The sequence below is a fragment of the Acromyrmex echinatior genome, chromosome 3 (assembly GCF_024713525.1).
Source record: "Acromyrmex echinatior isolate Ae372 chromosome 3, ASM2471352v2, whole genome shotgun sequence".
Taxonomy (NCBI): domain Eukaryota; kingdom Metazoa; phylum Arthropoda; class Insecta; order Hymenoptera; family Formicidae; genus Acromyrmex; species Acromyrmex echinatior.
Genome location: NC_141854.1, coordinates 18,485,080 through 18,505,547, shown reverse-complemented (window position 1 = coordinate 18,505,547; position 20,468 = coordinate 18,485,080). Strand labels below are relative to the sequence as shown.

At 35.0% G+C, this 20,468-nt stretch overlaps 1 protein-coding gene across 4 annotated transcripts in view; it reads left to right on the top strand.

Annotated features, from left to right (window-relative positions):
* The window catches only part of LOC105149273 (uncharacterized), a 37,766-nt gene extending 17,642 nt beyond the window's left edge, over positions 1-20,124 (top strand). Inside the window, exons 4-19 of one of the 4 annotated variants that reach the window (XM_011061571.2) lie at positions 21-685; positions 1,231-1,287; positions 1,647-1,817; positions 4,414-5,907; positions 6,156-6,308; positions 9,734-13,432; positions 14,862-15,035; positions 15,112-15,192; positions 15,512-15,703; positions 15,929-16,361; positions 16,643-16,779; positions 17,001-17,072; positions 17,512-18,202; positions 18,638-18,849; positions 18,946-19,200; positions 19,567-20,124. In XM_011061571.2, the coding sequence (XP_011059873.2) occupies positions 21-685; positions 1,231-1,287; positions 1,647-1,817; positions 4,414-5,907; positions 6,156-6,308; positions 9,734-13,432; positions 14,862-15,035; positions 15,112-15,192; positions 15,512-15,703; positions 15,929-16,361; positions 16,643-16,779; positions 17,001-17,072; positions 17,512-18,202; positions 18,638-18,849; positions 18,946-19,200; positions 19,567-19,626 (8,546 nt within the window). In that variant the 3' untranslated portion in view covers positions 19,627-20,124. Of the gene's footprint in view, positions 1-20; positions 686-1,230; positions 1,288-1,646; positions 1,818-4,413; positions 5,908-6,155; positions 6,309-9,733; positions 13,433-14,861; positions 15,036-15,111; positions 15,193-15,511; positions 15,704-15,928; positions 16,362-16,642; positions 16,780-17,000; positions 17,073-17,511; positions 18,203-18,634; positions 18,850-18,945; positions 19,201-19,566 lie in introns of all 4 variants that reach the window. The other 3 variants (XM_087404063.1, XM_087404065.1, XM_087404064.1) reach the window with 3 other exon arrangements.
* The last annotated feature ends 344 nt before the right edge of the window (positions 20,125-20,468 follow it).

Genomic DNA, 20,468 nt, shown 5'->3' with positions numbered 1-20,468 from the left:
AATCACGTTTTTTTTTTCAGAAGTTACTACTACTTACGTTCCGAAAGCGACAATCGCCGAAACGACTGTTTCTTCTGTGAACGCCGAGATTACGACATCCAGTTCTACAACAACGATCAGACCATCGACAACGATTCGAATGTCCACTTCGACTGAGCGAGTTTCACGCAATAGAGGAAGAGATAGAGGAGAAAGTTCTCGAGCGATTAAACCCCCGAAGGAAGATTTTTTCAATTACGGTTTAGGTTTTCGTGGTCGAAAGACCTCAACAGAGGCATCGTCCTCAATTGTAACAGAATCAAAAACCACTACGCCTAAAAGCGAAACGCAATTACGTGGTAATCCCGGATGGACTCTCAGACGTCGACCTGGTCATGTCAATCAAGATGCTCCTTCTTCAACTGCATCTTCAACTACGCCAAGTAATCGAGATCAGACCAACGAAATTGTCTTGTCCACTGATTCGCCGAAGAGCACCGAAACACTGTCAACTAATGTCGGACGAAGAGGTACCAAAAGACCAAAAGTAAAGGACGAGAGCGATATCGCATCGGGAGTTGCGGCGAAGAGCACGACAAGAGGCAGTAAAACCTTCAACAAATCCGAAAGCTTTGGTCTACCCAAGGGAACAGAACCCGAAAGCGACAATTACCCTCCCGCATTTCGAGCTAGACTATCTCAATTGGTGAGTTTGAATTTATTTATATACAAAGAATTACTTTCACTTCATTTTAACAAATTGTTTGCCTATTATGTTTATATTATTGTGATTCTTTCCAATGTTAGAAACATAAAATACAGTTTATTTTGAATCTTGATTAAAATGACAGATAATGATTAAAGTTTGCCTATTCGGAATACCTAAAAAAGTGCATAATATAAAAATAGGTAGATATATTTTTTACATATTTATTTATTTGTTAAATTATCTCATCAGTTTGATTTCTACTTATAATTGTTAAAATTATTATACTTTGTAAAGTTACAGTGTTTATATTTAATATATATGTACCTGTTTATTTAAAATTATTCTAATACGAGATAAATGTATTAAACGCATTTCAAAACCTTTTTTTCAAATATTCACAATTCTATTCTATTCTTTATTTCACAATTCTATTTCGCAATGTTTTGAATTTTTATTGTAAATATTTATAATCTTTATTGTTAATAACATTGCTGAAGAAATTAACAATAAAACAAGCACACTCAGTCAAAGAATACTTTCAGAAAAATTCTAATTCGAAATCTACTGAAGGAAAAAGTACAACTAGGACCAATTTGCAGGTAAGAGGCATGCAGATCTCTCGACATATTTGCTAAATTAACTATTAATTTACTTTAACTCTTAACATATTAACAATTTATAACATATTCTATTAATGTGCATCTTATTTCTCTCAATTTAAGCCATTTGTAGGCAGTTAAATCTATGGACGTTAAAAATGTTGCATCTTTAGCATGAAATAGCTAATCTTTTGAATCTTTATCAAATAATTAGCATGTACACCTATATCAATACACGCGTAAAGGGAGAGTAATACGGTAGAAGTAAAATTAATTAATATGGTGGTGACTTTCCTCGTCGACGTGTATAATTCTTATACATTTATAATTGTATAAAGCTATAAAAATGCCCCACGTAGGAACATTCAAAGGAACACACATTACGACGGCATATACGATCCAGCACGAAAACGATGCATGTATCAGAAAAAAACGAAACTGTGGAAAATGTGCTTGCGACAGACGTAGTCTTGCACGTCTCTTCTCCCACGAACCCCTTAACTTCGATACTCGACCCAGATACGCGACAAGTAAGAACATAGCGGTAGTTTGATCAGAACTTTAATGGCAATTTGGGATTGCGCACTAATCCGGCTGAGAAATCGCTTTATCATTCCCATCCACGCTCCGGAGATTTTCGCTCCCTTCAATTTTTTAAACACCACTCGACATCAACTAAAAATAATATCAACGTTGTAATTTTGTATTCAACAATATAAATGTAATACATGATGTTACATATTCTCTAGATTATTTGGAGTGAAATCTCAATCTAAAGAGTGATAATTGGGTTAGTTTTGAAAAAGAGTTCAATGGTTCGATTTTCAATCTTTATAAGAGTCAGATTTCACTCTTTAGAGTAAAATTTACACTAAAAGTTTTAAAAAGTAACAATTATAATGTTTACGAAATTATAATATCGATATTAAATTATTTTTGGTTGATATCAATTGAGCAGGTATTTATTTATAGGAAAAATATCAACTTTAGAATATATTTCCTTACCACGTGTCTATTTCCAGTTTTTGGATACAAAGATTGAAATTTTGGTCTGATTTTATTTTTTATCAAGGTGTATTGCGAAAAGAGATCCGTTTCTTACGATCGTCAATCGTTGAACGCGACTGTTTTTCGAGATCACTACAACCGGGGTATTAAATCTCAACAAAAATTATAGTTTGAAATGAGGAATGGTGTATTGGTTGCTACAAACGTAAACTTACGTTAAATGCATCATTAAGAACCAATCAGAACTGGACAATGATGCATTATTAACATTATAACTGGCGTTGCCAGTGAAGCTTACTTGGTGATCGGTGGTGGTAAAACGTGACAGAAACAGTTACGATTTTGAAGAATCTAAGATTCTGGCTTTCGCCAGAAAGCTTTTGAGATGCGTTTTGCAAAAGCTTTAAGAAGGCTTTAAACGTGGCGACAATGAACATCCAAATAAGACTGGATTTGAACGCTATCGTGACGCAAGGAGTGGCGAATCCTCGACAAGAAGTTCTCTCAAGCTACATTAATTGCAAAAAGGTCACAGAATAGCCTCAAATCTTTCATTATAATCTTTCGCTGATCTTTTCGATTGCGATCCTAGTTTTACTTTCAAGTACCTTTGATGAAACGACCGGGAATGAAAGATGAATAGATGTCTATTATTGACGAGTAATGAATGAATTGGTTTCGAGATTTTGCAAACTGACTTTGATATAATCAACCTGTCTCTTTCGTCTTACGTTGTCAGTTTGTCGAGGAGAGAAAGTATATTTATAGGTAGCTCATTGCAGCAAATCAAGTAATGACTACGTTATTATTCAAACAGATAATTGATTTTAATTTGATGCTTCTCGATATGCCGTGAAAGTTTATTATTAGGTTTGTTAATTGAAGTACTAAATAGGATGCTAAATAGAGTATCAGTTATCTTCAGTTGTCTTTTGCGAAATGAAAAAGTATTTAAAGCAACGTCGTAATGCTTTAGCAACGTAAATAAAATTTTAAACGTATCACGGTATATAACATTTTTTTAATCTCCTTTGTCTTATACTCAGCTTTTTATAAGAATATTTTGATTTACTGTCTAATGGAAAAAAGTGAAGGAGACCGACACTGGTAATAGAAAAAAAAAAGAAATAGAAAGGCAATTTAATGATTGTGCCCTATGAACTGTGTATCTATTATTTGCTAGAAGTACGGAAGCAAATAGTTTAAAAAATGATACATAATTGCAGTATAATTGCTTATTAGAAGGATATATTCAATTAAAGATAAGTGAAAGAGCACAATTGCTCACTTATAAATAACAGTTTGAAATATCAATTATTTATTGTAATACGAATCGAATTGTTGTAATACGTAATTATAAGCTTATTATATAGAACTAAATTTTTTCTTGAATTATATGCTAAAAAAATCTGATTTAATATAAATATTTGTAAATACTGTATATATAGAGTAGATAGAAATATAATGTAGAAAGATGGCTTATATTTTTCCAAAAAATTATATAATTATATAATTTTTAATTATATTATGCAGAAGTATGCTTTACAAATGATATGTTGATAGCAATAGTATTCAATAATTCGCTAAACTTCATGCACTTAACGTATATTTGTGTTTCCTCAAATGTTTTCTTTTATTGCATACTTTCGTAGACGGTTTCGCTTACTTATTACATTATACACATTATATTATCTTGCTTTGCAAGGTGTAAAGTATTCTTATTTAGGTTGTAGTTTTGACGAGAACGATTAAAATTTCAGTCCACGCCAACGAAATCTTGGTTCGGGTTCTTTAGCCAACTGGTTGCATGGATCGTCTTCCTTCTTCAGTTCATCAGACTTCTATTCCTCCTTTAAAAAATAAAGGATGGATGTAACTCTCCTTAGATGATCTATATATTAGCTTTTTTGTAATCATATAAAAAGAGAATAATACGTTTCCACGAGTGAATTTTGCAAACAGTCTTGAGAACGTTGCTTCGAGTCGAGGAAGACGAACGCCTTGTACGAGATCGCCGTACTAACAGAATTTACTTCTGAGCTTTCGGCAGGTTGCTTACGAACGCTTGACGATTTTCGTCACGCCCTTAAAATGGAGCTCTTTAAACGACCTTTTCAGGCCACAAAACCAAGCTTGACGAGTCTGTTCTCCGAAAGATCCAAGCTGAAACTGGAGTTAGCTAGAAGATTAATCAAACCCGAACTGAATGTTGACGAGAACGATTTTGATGTAACAACGGCTGCTTATTCCAATAAATCAAAAGCGAAAGAAGTTTCGACGGTCAGCGAAAGCAGAAATATAGAGAAAACAACAAAAGCGACCAGCAAGCTCATTGGTACTCGTGCCACACATGGAAGTTCGACAATTGCGAGTGCGCCGAAAGAAAAATCAATCGTAAGAGGAAGATGGAAGATCTTAGAGACCAGAAAATCAGCAAAAGATCGAAATATTAAATCTTCACTTAGATCACCCACCGGTACTAAAAAGATCCGAGTGACTTCTGAAAGAGCATCTTCGTTCATCGAAAAAACATCGTCGAGGAACGTTACAGAACTTAACGCTATACCACGTTTAATTACGGTTTCACATCGCGGTGCTGTTCCCGTAGAAGGAACGGCCGCCACGACAAAAGTCCAATCTCCGACGAGCACCATGGCATCGCAGGATGAAGTGTCAACGTTGACGAATACAGTGGAAGCTATAGAGGAAAACACCATCATTACAACAGTCGAACCGCTGAAGCCAGATAAAACATTCATTGAAACTATTACTGCAACATCAGGTGCTGTCACTGATGCACCAACAACAGAATCTAAAGTCCTCACGGAATTCCCTCAAGAAGTTACACTACCACCGACCGTTACCACGGTAAATGATATACTTTCATCGTCCACATTATCAACATTAGAAAAAGTATATCCTGTTTATATTGCGAATGCGAATGACTTGTTAAGTGATAAAGAAAAGACGACAATCCTAAACGATTCGAATAAGGGCAGCGTTCGATCTCGTTATACAAGTCAGGGGCAACCGAACAAGGTAACAGTTTCTATGGTGACATCGAGAACCGTTGGACCCACTAGTAGATACATCCGGAAGAAATCCGGCGTTTTCACGCCTTACGACTCCATTCCCAAGACATCCAATACGGAAGCGACGCTTACGCAGACGAAACGACGAGAATTCCGTCCGCGAACATCGACTTACAGGAGGCATTCCGAGGTGCCAACCAGCCAGCTGGTGATTCAGCCGCCGACGACGGTCGAGCAGACGACCGCTGGCGTAACTATCACCCCAAAGCCGACCAAGTATCACGCTCAAGTTGAACCGAGCACTCGATCTTTACCCTTTTCACGATCTTCACCCGATCCGTTAGTCAGCGTGAGGATTGATACCTCAAACGATACCACTTCGCGAGTGTCCGGTATCGCCGGAAGCAGCAATGGTAATAGCGGCAATTCCAACATCTTCAACCCCACTAGGAGCACGTATCTCACTACGAATACCACCACGCTACTGGAGCAACTACGGAGCACCGTGGCACCGCTCTTGAACAACTTAGGTGACAAGACCCCCATCTTCTCCGGAGCCTATTCTAATGTGAATACAGGGGTGAGTGATTAAATGATTTTCGGAAAATCTTTTATTTTCTGATCTGATATAAAATTAAATTAATACGTGGATCTTAATTTTGTATCTATAATTGGAAAAATAATTTTAATACATCTTATATTTTTATATATTTAAGCAGAAAAGTGTTCACTTCTAAGGAAATATTTCTGTTTTATTTTGAAAATATGTTGTAACTTTTATACCTTAAGGAAAAATATACTACAATATATAATTTTTTCTACATATAGAATTCAGCTCCCAGGATAACACCTAACGGTTCCCCGCCCAGATTCAGTGCGAGATACAAAGGAGCAGAATTGCTTGTAAGAAAACCGTCCGTTGGTCAAGCTGTAATACCATCGATCACAACGTCATCGACTACGGCTTCAACATTAATAGAGGTAAGACTTTTGAGGATTTTGGAAAAAATTTTGTAAGGGAACGTTGTCGTCATTGAGGAGAGACGAACCTTTTTTTTGTTTAACTAATGCACATTGTATAATCACCTTTCAATTACATGTTGTGTACTCAGTCGAATAGAAAGCGATAATTCGTAAACTTGTTAGCTTTAATTTTACGTTTTAATAGATTTGCGTCGACAACATTCTTATTTCTCAACATTCTTCTTTGATATAGTATTTCTTGTTATTTTATGATAAATATATATATATATATATGTTTATCATAAATATTTCGTGTTACACATGTTTTTTGTGAATATCTCGCGTTATACATGTGATGTATTTGTAGAAAAAAAACTCTTTTACTTTTAAAAACAATAACGACGATACTGCGAATTTACAGTAATATATTTACAGTAGTATATTATATGTTTTTTATACATGTATGACTGAATATTACATTTGACTTTGTTATTATTTCAAGACAAACTTCTAGTATTTTATATATATATATATATACATATATGTATATAATACTATATACATATAGTATTATATACATATATGTATATATGTATATAAAATGCTACGCTACTCTACTGTATGTGAAGTGTATTTTTCACATATAGTCTTAAAATAAGTTTTAATAAATCATAATACAAAAAAAATCGCGGAAGAAAGATCCAGGTAAGGCAGTATGCAAGCCGTACGCATTAATGGTTCCCTTCAGGAGAAATTACGTGAGGTAATTTTCTGTGCTTAAAAGGTGTTCCCTACGAAGGTACCAGAGGATTCTGAAGCAGTTGCACCGCCATCGTGGACCAACTCTATCACCTCAACCCCATCAAGCAATTTCGTACTTATTCATATCGATGCAAACCACCTGCGTTAATTTGACCACCCTTTAATAAGAAATCGTTTCAATTCGTCACATTCTTTTTATTTTTTTTATCTCTTTTAGCGAATAGCCGAAGTATAACAACTGTCGTACGAGTTACAGATGCATTTTTTAAATCGTATTAACAATAGCCTTAATTGATTTAGTTTATGTTCATTTGTGAATATCAACGCACTAAAAAGGGCACATTTCTTTCGCTTCGAAAGAGCACATTAGCACAAACATAATCATTGCATAAACGATCTGGGATTAAGGTCGATTTATAAAGATCATTAAATATCACGTTCTAACACTTAGGAGAAGGATTCGTCTCGAAAGATTAGAAGGATGACTTATTAACTTCGAGGAAGATTAATACACGGTCATCGATTCATGTCACGTTATCTCATAGCACTCACGAATCATACACTATATACATATGTGCAAATATTGTACCATACAATTTTATATTTTTTAATAATAAATGTATTAATTTTTTAGCATTGCACGCGATAAGCAATTGTTTGTCCTTACTTAACCATGTAAAGTTAAAATTTGCAAATATATATATTGTTATGAAAAAAGTATAAATTTTTTTAAAGAAAAAAGAAAACAATAAATATATTAATATAATTTTTAATTTAATTTTTATCGTACTTATGTTAATGTATTTACAAACATAACAGAATTGTGAACAAACATGACTGAATTAGAAAAGTAGTTGAGTCGTTTTGGGCAAACACATACATGATATTTTTCTATAACACTCCTTAGCTTACATCGACTGTAAAAATAAATTTGTTTAAATATACAATATATACAATATATACAATGCAAAAAGGTAAACAATTTACGGACTCCAATAATAACTGCAAGAATCGCAAGAACCATTTATAATCAAAAAACTTATATAATAATTGGATTATTTAGATATAATTATAGAAGTGCAAAATATTTTTTATTATTTTTAATAAAATATCGAAAACATATCACAACCTTTCGATAACATTGAAAGTACATACACCTCTGTGTTTCTTCAGTTATTTTCGATTACATCGATTTTTTATAATGTAAATAAATTTTATAACATAAATAAATTTTTGTACTTTACTATATCATCAAAGAATTGTCAACGTATTTATAATAAATCCAGATATTCGTTTCACTGTTCGTTTCAACATTTATCATGCATCTGTCAGATTGCATCTCTATCCGTAATATTTTATCTCGCTATTGTATCTTAAATTCAAGAGTCATCGAATGCACATACAATCTATCCTGATTCTATAAAGACATTTTGCATGCTCCATCTCATTAAGAAAAATATCGCTCTTGGACAGCGAGAAGTGAAAGTATATATTTATGCATATAGAGATATATGTATAGTGAGCATTCTATATTTTCTATCTCTCATTGTAGCACATAATAAAATAAGAACGATACAAAATATAAATGGAAGAAGAATATGTTGCCATTAATTATCCTTTACTATCAATATATTTCACTTTTCTATTAATTTATTTCGGAATTATTCTATTTTAATATATATTTTTACATAAATTTTTTTCTTATAAAGTATTTTAAAATATCGAAGCAATTATTCAGAATCGGATTAATTTTACGTGATAATTTTCACAACTCTAGCACTTCGCACGTGCCACAAACATTTGTTTTTGAGGCTTCCATCAGGCAATCGTGCGAGAAATTGTTAATGCAACACTTCCGTAATAATGTAATAGCGAAAGTTCGTCAGTGGAGGTCTCTGTAGATACAAGGTAAGAGCTGGTAATATCCTAAAGAAGAGAAAAAAGTATCGGAGACGAGAGAGGAAACTGGTCTCCGCTATTAATATTTTTAATCTTAAGAACAAGTTCCAAGTCACAGTTGTTACATCAAGACTTTATTCGGCGACAATTCTCCTTCCTCTTGCCTTAGTTCGTACGTGTACTTAAAGATGATATATGCTCATGTATTTTCTCAAACTGATCCTACATTAGTCCCAATCGATCGCAAGCTTGTTGCGATAGTTAATCTAATAAGCATTCATTTTTAAATTGACGCTTTAGATTCGCTGTCAAAAGTTTGCGATCGATTTGTGACTGATGCCACATATAACGTCCACTTGTATAATTGTATGTACTTGTCATAAAAATGTTTAGCTATATATTAGGCCATAAAAATATTTTCATCAAATAACACGCTAATCGCTAATATGAGATATTGTATATATTACAATAATTGCGTTGTATTCATTTGAGTGCACATCTGTAAATGCATATCTGTAAATAGAACAACTAAAACGTATTAACTCTTAAACGCGCAAACTACTATTGTTATTCATGCTGTGATTAGCATTTCTGTAAGCTTGAACTAAGCTCACGCCAAAGCTAGACGCGCTTAAGGGTTGAAACGCCGCCCTCAACATGTAGATTACGCGTGTTACAAAAAGCCTTCTGTTAACCGACTTCCGTTTGTATTCGACTACTTTGTCACCGTAATTGCACCAAAGTGTGTACAGCACTCGCACGCACCGAATTTCTGATTGCAGAATTCCGGTTCGGCACCACCCGTTGCCATCAACAGCCCCGGCGAGCCGAGATTCATCACTTTTTATCAGGCATTAGAGTCGGCTAGCATAAGAAATGAAAATTTGGGCGCGGAAGACGTGTCTCAGCGGCAAAGACTAACTGGCGTGGTAACGAAGGTAGACCCTAACGCTACTGTACCTAACGGCGCCAGTAACGATATTGCTAACAACAATGACACCATCGCTCCATCAATCGCGACTACTACTACTACATCCTCCCCAGATATCACTATCGTAGACACTACCATTGCCGTACAGTCGGCAAACAATTCGCTCGCTTTGATATTAGGTGCCGAGAGTAGTACCGATGGTAGTCCGGAAACCACCACGACAGTACAAACCCCCGCAAATCCGGACACAAATGGAGGAGAAACGACTCCAGTCCCCACCTCGGAAACGCCCGGGACCACCGTCCCTGTTAACACGATAACGAACACTCCACCATCCACCACTACTGAAACTGCCACGTCGACAAGCATCACCGATATAACTTTGGCAGCAGAATCCTCCACAGAATCCATTCCTAACGACGTTCAATCCACTGAACTGAGCACCAAAACCACGGAAGTAGCAACGCTACCCATCACTGAAACGGTGAACACAAGAGTATCCATGTCAGTTTCTCAAAATCTGCAAACGGCGAATGATACATCGGATACAACAATATCACCCCCAATCACCAATAGCGTTACCGTGATGCACGTTCCACCGGAAGCGACGACTATACTCGCGATGAACGACACGTCGGAGAATATTGAGACGAATATCATGCAACAATCTGAGGAAACGACGCCTCGCCTAACAGAAACGACCATCATAATCGAGAATATAGAAACAAATACCATACAGCAGTCTGATACGACGAATCCGTCTCAAACAACGGAAATTACGAGCACTGCTGAGCCAACCACGACCGAAGAAATTTCGAATGACGTAATCGAAATTCGTACGACAGCGATACCTGCTTTCTCAACTACATACCGCACACGATTAGTCGATTACGCGCAAGATATTCTATCACTTTTATCGCAAAAGGGAGTTACGACGATTAACACACCAATCCAAAGACCTATCGCTATGACGACCGTGTCTCCCGAGCTGTCCAATGTGATACCGGATTCGTCGTCAACAAATACAGAGAACCCGGCGCAACCGGAAGAGACAACTACCATACAGATAGCTGGACCGGGTATCGATGAAACGACGGAGTCATTTGATGTAGAGTTCGTGTCGATCACGACGGATGGATCAGAAGAGATCAATCGAAATACAGTAGATGTAAATATTATGCTTCAGGGTCAATCTAACGACCAAGGGATAAACGCACAGAATACATTGGATTCGAATACAGCAACGGAACAAACATTTTCGAGTACCGTAGGCAACGAGCGCAACACGGCATCAGATCCCGAATCGACAACGACAACTCAGGATGCGCGAGCTCCAATGACAGATGGAGAAATTGTGACCACCACGATGACACCGACCTCGCAACTCGTTGAGTCCGTTACGGAGAACGATTCCCGATCGTCTAATGATACGTTACTCGCTGAGCTAATGACTATCGCGAAGACTCTCTTCACGGAAGCGATGAACGACACACGACAGTTGGGTCAAACTGACGGCACGGTAGGAAACGATAGAAATCGAACCGTGTTGAATGTCACGTCAGAAGCTACCACTGCACCTTCCGAACTTTCGGAACCTTTAGAAAACACTACCGAACGTATAGACGTCACAACACTCATTGATTTATTTGGAAATGAAAGAGGAGATAATTCTACCCGCGGCCCTGTTGTAGGATCGAATATTTTGTTAGTGGAATCTAATGCGCGATCCACCAATGTAGATGATGTTACCACAATGTCCCTTTCGCAGATGAAGACCGGAATATCAAACATCACTACGGTTACGGCCAGCATGAGTTCTGAACTAACTACTAATACGCCTGACTCACAATTATCTAATCCAATTGAATCATCCAGTAACAATACTGAACAACAAACTATTACGACAGTTTCAAATAACGAGACTCAGTTGTTGAATCGGTTATTAGAATTCGCTACCAATAATCCTTTAGCGAGCTCTGTTATCGCGAATACAGAGGGAATGCTGTCCACGTTCGACGTAAACAATTCCACGACGTCGGACATGGTAACAGAATTAACTACTAGTGTAGCTATGACGGAAATGAACGTTGTACAAACGAATGCCATAGATACCACTAATCAAACACCGATACCCACCACGATAATGTCTGCATCTGACCTGCAGGTTACAAACGATCAATCCCTCATAGCAAATGCATCGGATATCACTACAACACTTCCAATGGTATCCGATACGAGCGATACTCAGCCATTTGATACAGAACCTCCCATCACGGAATCAGTTCGTAACTTAGTAGGCTCCACCGACACTACCACTAATCAACTCAACGATATAACAACAAACGCCCCTCAAATGCTAACCGATCTCGTAAGCGAGATGCCAAATTTTATTGCCCGTTTACAGGATACAACGTCAACAACAACCGCCCAAGGGACGGCTGGTTCGAGAATCATCCAACCCGAGCAAACGACCGAAACCATCATCACTATCACCACCACCATTCCTAACATCACAACATCTTTAACATCAACAATCGATTCCACCACATCCCCCGTATCCTCTACCAACGCATCAACCATCCCATCCTCATCAGTTGAATCAACCATAGCAACTACGACAACGGAGACCACGACGACGACAACATCGACAACTTCCCAAACGACATCAACGGAAGCGTTACCGCGATCCGAGTTCACTACCACTGTCGAATCGACGTCTGAAATGACGACTACGACTGCCGACATAAACGATAATCTTGTTTCCACTGAGACAACGACTGATACCTCGACTACGCAAGGCACAACAGTCGTCCCGACTGAATCGGAGGATCTGAACATGATATCGAGAATAAACGACGGAGAAGAAATGATGACAACAACGACAACAAGTGTCGCACCACCCACAAATGGCATAAATAATACGTCAACCACAACAACCACGTCGACGACCGCACGGACTACTGTGCTAAATCGAGTATCATCATTTCCGGCATCTACACTTTTCCAACCAGGACCCTATCTGGGACGTTTCGGTGGCAGCCAAATGACTCCACTTCCGAGACCCAGCTCCTCTAAGGCTCCTGTTCGTGACTACTTGATTTATGGTATTTATCCTAACAAGACCATTGTGCGGAAGCGACCGGAGGACAATGTGATCGACGGCAGAAATGTAGACAGCCCGTACGTGATATTCGGCATCTTTCCGGACGGCAGACTAGTTCGGAAGTTTCCCAACGGAACGATAATACCAGATTCACCCAGGAACCCGGTCGAGGTTGTGTTCACACTTAGAACTACCACTACTACTAACCGACCAGCACCCAGGCCATATTATAACCAGGCTAACCAAGCAGGCGTTTATAACAACCAGTATCAAGTCCCGGTGTACTATAGTAACGGTAGACCCATGGATGACCTGACGAGAGGCGCCCAGAGCCCCGGATCTTTTGATTTTGGACTTATTGGTAATGCGATCGGCGTTACCCCTGGAGGCCCTAATTTCACGGGACCATTTGGTCCCCCTGCTAGCGTCCCAAGCACAAACAAAATGGTATCTTTATCTCATCTCTTCATCAAAATCATACTTTATACGTGCAATGAATTTGATCAAGAATCAAATCGCGATTGAGAAACGAGTCACGTTTCCTGGCTCTTTAGACATTTAGAAATCGTTGCCATACGAAAATAACTTAAAGTGATTTAATATTAATAGAAATCAGAATTTTATTAGAATAACTATCTAAATTTTATTTATAATTTTTATACTTTTCAAAAAATTGCAAATTTATCTTCAATTTTTAAAAGCTGTCGTTATTTTAGTACACATATTTTATAAAATATAAATATTCATCCAGTTTGCGGTTACAGCCTAAAATTTTTAAAAAATATATTTAAATATAAAATTATATTAATATTAATAAGAAAAATTATATTAATATTAATAAAAAGCAAATAATCTCATGCTTAGCGAAATGCGGATATTCATGTAACGATCAGTACTTCTAATTCTTTTTATTCCTATTGAACGTAAAGTTAAGTTTCATAACACACTCTCTTTCTGTCTCTCGCTGGATTATGTAATATTGATAGATTAACAATTCAGTTTCTTGGTATAACTTTATAACTTGTTTTCGTAGCTTCTTTTTGACAGACTTTTTTCTCATAATATACATGCTTTACATTTTCGTAATTTTAATGAAACGCAATTTAATACTTTTTTCCAGGTCAAAAATATCGAATGCTGTACAACGGCTGTACATAGAGTATCGTTGTAAATTTTGTAAATAGTTGTGACAATTTATAGCACTCTTGTTCGCCCATTTGCACTTTAAATATTTTTTTACGCACTGTATCTTTTGTTAGATGTAGCATACACAATCTGACATTTCACTTGTATTAAATATTATTAATATATTTCATAATACATACATAAAAAATATTTTATAAAAATTTATTATTTTACAGATTTTGTCATCTAATGAGCACGACATGTGTTATACCACGGTTAAAAAGAAATTACTTTTATTATTCTATTGAATTTCTTTTATTAGAGCTGTGTTCAAATATTTTTATATTTTGCGTTAAAATAAATTGTGTAGATGAATATACATTTTTACCGTTACGGAATTTATTACAGTCTCTAATCTCAGATAAATTTATTGAAAACAATACTTTGTTCTTAAAAATCACAAAATACATTTTAAATCTTTATTATATCATTATAAATTTATATAATTAGGTATTTAAATAAAATAAAATTTTATGATATTAAAAATTAAAAGAATTGGAGGTATTATGAAAATATTTATTAAAAAGTATTAAAAGGCATAAAAGTTATATATTTTTATTTCATAGCAAATGATACGATCGCACTAATCTTGTTCCCTTCGTAATATTGCAAGTTTATGAGCTCTATTTCTATTCACTATATATAAAGTTTTTGTAGCAACATTATTAAATGCGGCATGTAAATATTTCAGAGCGATATTTTATTAAATTCTCAAATGGATACGTTGCCGAACTCATTCGGTAATCAGAGGCCAAGTAGCAGTCAAGTACAAGGCCCTCCAAGGATCATCCAGGATCACGAAAGAAACGAAGCTTCTCGGACAAGAGTGACGTCTGGTCAAAACAGTGCTGTATATATCGGACAGGTAGTACATAAAATCACATTATGTAATTATTTACTAAAGGAGAAAACACTTGAAAGCGCAATCATAAATATTTCAGGATAAATTTATTAATTATCAGATTGATGGTGCACCTGATATCAATCCAAAAGTCGTTGATGTAAGAATAAATTCAGTGGCTGTAAGTAATCGAATGATAATTTGATATTTCTTAATGTTGGATTTCTTTTTATTAATAAATTTTCTTGCTTCTGTTTGTTAACAATTTGAAAATTAAAAATTACTCATGCTTTTCTTTATTGCTTATTGAAATAAGAATATTTCATATTGAATATAGTCTACTATATAAGATGTCATGATACGAGTATCGTATTTTTTAATGACTTACTAAACTAATAAATATTGCCAAAAAAAAAATGTATAAACAATAACTACTGTGGATAGTCGAAATATAGAAATACAAAATAGAATTATAAAGTTACTAAAATATTTGTTGTCAGACTTCTGTGAACGAAGGCACGGCATCATCTACAGCGTCGAACCCGTCTTTTGAAAATTTACTGAACAATCAATCGGGTGGTAATATAATAACAGCACCTCCTGGTTTTCCTTGGAGAGATCCTCTTGATCAGATATTTGGTATCACTACCAACTCACCTATGCAAACAGCATCTGTGGCATCAAATCAACTAGTGCGTATTACATAAAAATAACAAATATTTTAAAAAATTAAACAATAATATTTAAATATTGTTAAAATATGGTTAAATATATATTAGAAGTTTCTATTAAATAATAGATTTCCCAAAATTGTTACATTTATTTTAAAAAACACTGAACAATAAATGACATTTAAATATTTGTTACACTTTCTGTTTTTTCGTTATATTTTTTATTTATAAATATATTTTCTTTAGGACGAGCCAATCGGAAACAATGCACCGATTGTGTCACGTGTAAATTCCATGGTGGAAGTTTTCACACCAATCGTGAGCACTGCAGTAACATCTCCATCCCCAATTACTGTAACTACAACACCTACTACTACTACTACTGTCAGTACCACCACTCCTACTACTACCAGCACTACCACCCCTACTACTACTAGTACTACTACACCTACTACTACTACTACTGTTAGTACCACCATTCCTACTACTACTACTACTAGCACGACCACTCCTACTACTACTACTACTACTACTAGTACTACTACAACACCGGCACCAACAACAACCGCAACGACGACTACTGCCGCTACTACCACTACCACCACCACTACAACTACCACAACTACTACTTCAACAACGACTCCTTCAACAACGACCACAAGTCAAACAACAACGCCAGGTATATTTATTATTCTTTTCCTGCTGGAAAAATTTCGCTAAAATTATTCCACGTTTTGAAACACTTTTCAGAAAAATTTTAATTTAATTTTAATGATTTTTAGCTGAAAAATTCATTTTTAGCAAAATTTCAAAGAAATTTCAGGAAATTTTCAATAATTTCACTTAAATGTTTCAAAACATGAAATAATCTCAACGAAATTTTTTCATCAGGGCTAGCTAGCAAAAGCCGCTTCTTTCATAAACTTCTTTTATATACTTACACTATACCGTATACAACAGCAAGTATAGGATCAGTTCCACCATCAACTACCGCATCGACAATATCTACGAATAACATATTAAGCAGATTACAAGCGAATACAGTGGAGAATCCCTTTGGTAGCACGTACGGGGATTTGGCTTTCCTGAATTCATTGGTAAATTTCGTTTGTTTTCAATTTATATTAGAGATCTTTTAATGTTCTCAAATAGCAAATAGACGTTTTGTCGTCATTTTGATGTTAAAATAATAATAAATGATGTTAGCTTGTTATCTAAATTATTTCTGTATTTAAATATCGAGAAATATTGTAAAATACTTGTGTAATGTAATGAACTATATAAATTAATATAACAAATAATTTTTTATTTTTTATAGTTACAAAACAACAATGTTAAGTCCACTACGCCGAAAACGTTAAGTGAAATAGAGCAATTATTAGCAAACAGGGTGAGCAAAATGAACATTAACATTTATAATAAGCACAAGTACGGAAAAGAAAAAATAATAATATTTTTCATGATCACAGTTATTATCCTCCAAATTAATACATAAAATGAACAAGATATTAAATTCGACTAATATTATGTTTCAAGTCCAAATCGGAGCGCATTTTACTGAAACATATATATATTAAAAAATTTACATTATTATTAAGTACCAAAATCCGTTTTGACCAAAAATATTAGGTGTTGGAATTAATTCGTAGCGTTTTACAAGTGATGGGAAGTACTTTCATTAATGTATTTTTTAATGCTCATGTGAAATAAATAACATTCTTTCATTAAAAACGCTACGAATTAATTCCAACACCTAATAGAATTCTTTCTTTTATTTGATTAATTCATATTTTTATAATAAATTCTTTCATCTTATATATTTTTTGTAGATTTTGTCGCTTGCACTGGCTAATCCTGGGCCAACGAGATCGCCAAAAGCTATTCAAACTGCGAATTCGAATGCGAATGTGAATGTAATTAAGAATCCATCAAAGAGCACGTCATTCGGATTGTCTTCCGAACCAATAATAATTGACTTATTACCACTTACGCCAAGCGTATCCAGCAGCACATCATCTACGAAGAAGTACACTGAAACAGCCGCGCCGACTAAAGCACCAGTCGTTATCACTGCCAAGCCTAAGACGACAGCCAGACCTAAAACTACCACCCCTCGAGCGCCTGTAGGATTTGGTTCGGGTTTATGGCGAGCATTGTTTGGCAATAACTTTTTCGACGCAACCACTGCAGCGAGCGCTGTAAAAAGGAAACCCACGATTAAGGCGACTCAAAAACCTGCCAGCTCCACCCAAGCACCAGCGCAGATCATCAAGTCGACGCTTACGAATCACGTAATGACCTCGATCAAATCGCCAACGACGCCAAGAAATGTAGATATTTCGGACATTCATGTATCTTCGAGCACATCGCTCGCAGACAATATCATTTCCGCGTCAACGCCAAGTACGATTTCAACTACGCTCTTAAATAATCCTAGATTGAGAGACGTCTCTACGTCTAAGTATTCATCCGAGGATGACGCGAAATTCTTGGCTGCGCTCCTGCAAGCAGTACAAACGGGTAAATCGTTTCCCTCTTTTATTCTTTTTTAATAAGATATTTTAATAAAATATACAATTACATTTATTTAATTGAAAATTAAAAAACAAAATATCTCACTAATTAAACGTTAATTATCTAAAAATGTGTCTTCTTATATCTTTTTGAAATTGATTTATAATTATTTTTACTGATTGTAAAAATAAGATAAGATTTCAAATGAAGAATAATAATCAATTTTTATATATAGTTAGTAATGATTTTTTCTTATTGTTAAATTTTGAAAATAGATTAATCGCAATTTTAAAATTGTAAATTCAATAAAGTTTTTTCAAGAATAGAAAGACCATTTTTAAATCCAAGAATAATTTCTATATTTTCCTAAATCGCTGATTTTGACTTTAGATTCCGATTATTAGTTTTTATTAATCCGTAATAAATAATATCTTATAGCAGAAACGAGAACAAGTACTTCGGCGACAACACGATTAAGTGAGGATGATGAAGCCTTTTTGAGAGCGATTTTAAATAATCAGGCTAGCATTTCTACCACAACATCGTCATCTACCGAAGTGAATCCTGCTGCTTTGCTGGCTCTACTCTTAAAACAACAAGGAATAGAACCCACAACACCAGCAACAAAACTTAGGGAACAATTACAATTATCAGTGAGTAATATTTCTTTCACGATTCTCTGAAATTCTTTATATAATTTATTGAAAAATATCGATAGACATACATGTAATGTATATCTTCTCGATCAGAGTCAAGGTCTGCTTACGCCAGATGCGACTTCGACCACGACTCGACCAACAACCACTAGACCGAGCACCATAGCGAAGCAAGTAGTGACATCGAGACCTTCTGCGAGACCAAGACCAACAGAGAATAGACTACAGACTACGACATGGGCTCCAAGTTCAACATATCCGCCTCCTCTCTTCGGAGGAAGTGGCTCGGGTAATGGATTGGTTACCGCTACTAGAGCCATAGGCAGATTCCTTGGCGCTGCCATTTCGGTAAACATTTTTTTTCAAATTTTACTTTCTCAACTAATAAGAAAATTTATTCTATTTCGTTCTGTGTATAACGAAAATAAATACACAAATAAAGTTTTGCAGAGAGTTTGTGCGTAGATTCAAAAGTTATTTTATAAAAAAAAAATATTATTTAAAAGCAAAAAAAATGTTATTTAGATAATAAATTATAATTAAAAATAAATTATTATGAAAACAAATTAAAAATTTTTTTAACCATTTTATCTTCTATCTTATATTCTCAAGTTTCTACATTTTTATGCTATACGTATTAACTATTACGAATTAATCATTTTAAAAAGATCATCTCATTGTATTAGTCATTAACATTTTTATTTTGGCTTTTAGGGTGCAGCTCAACAGTTACAATCTTTACTAAGAAATAGTACCAGAAGCGCAGCCGGATAACATTAGAATGGAAAAGGATAATATACATCAATTTTCAATCAACCTGAGAACAAATATCAGGATTGAGATAGTTATTAATTAATATCGTGCTTGCTGTTGAAAGTGCATATAATGGCAACATGGAAGTCGACAAAACGCTAGGAAAGTTCAATCAAGACAACAGGAAACTTGCTCAATTATTATGAGGACTATTATGAATAATAGATGAATAATAGATGAATAAGTCTCAAAATCATATTTTAAAAAATTTCTTCCTAAAAAAAATCATTTTCGGAATAAACAAATAAAAAAATATTAAATGTTGAATAAAAAATTCTCAATATAAAGAGTACTTAAATAAGTTTAAATCGACTAGTACAACGTACAAAGGTGTACTCGATGTCTTGACCGAACATTTCTTGTCGATTCCTCATCTAAGAAATGAATATTTCGTTCATTGTTGTTAATTATCACTAAATTTAATACCGATACAATTCTCATTGAAATTCGAAAAAGAAAGTTGAAAAATATATTAATTCATTTCATTTTCTTTACATTTAGAAACTCATTTTTAATTCAAAAGAATTCGATCCGACAGGAAGCCGAAGATATCGTTGAATAAATTTTTCTTTCTCGATATTTCTTGAGATAATCTTGTGACAAGATGTTCCGTGATAATTCGCAACGACGATTTCGAACGTCGAAACAATCCTAAAACTTTGCAAACATTTCCAAAGTAAGCCTATCGACTTTCCTCCGGGTGTACTTATGGAGATATTTGTAACGATCATTATAATTAAGATAATATACTAGCGCGACGCTTTTCATATCGTTACTTGTGTGCTCTATCAATGTGTCTTGTC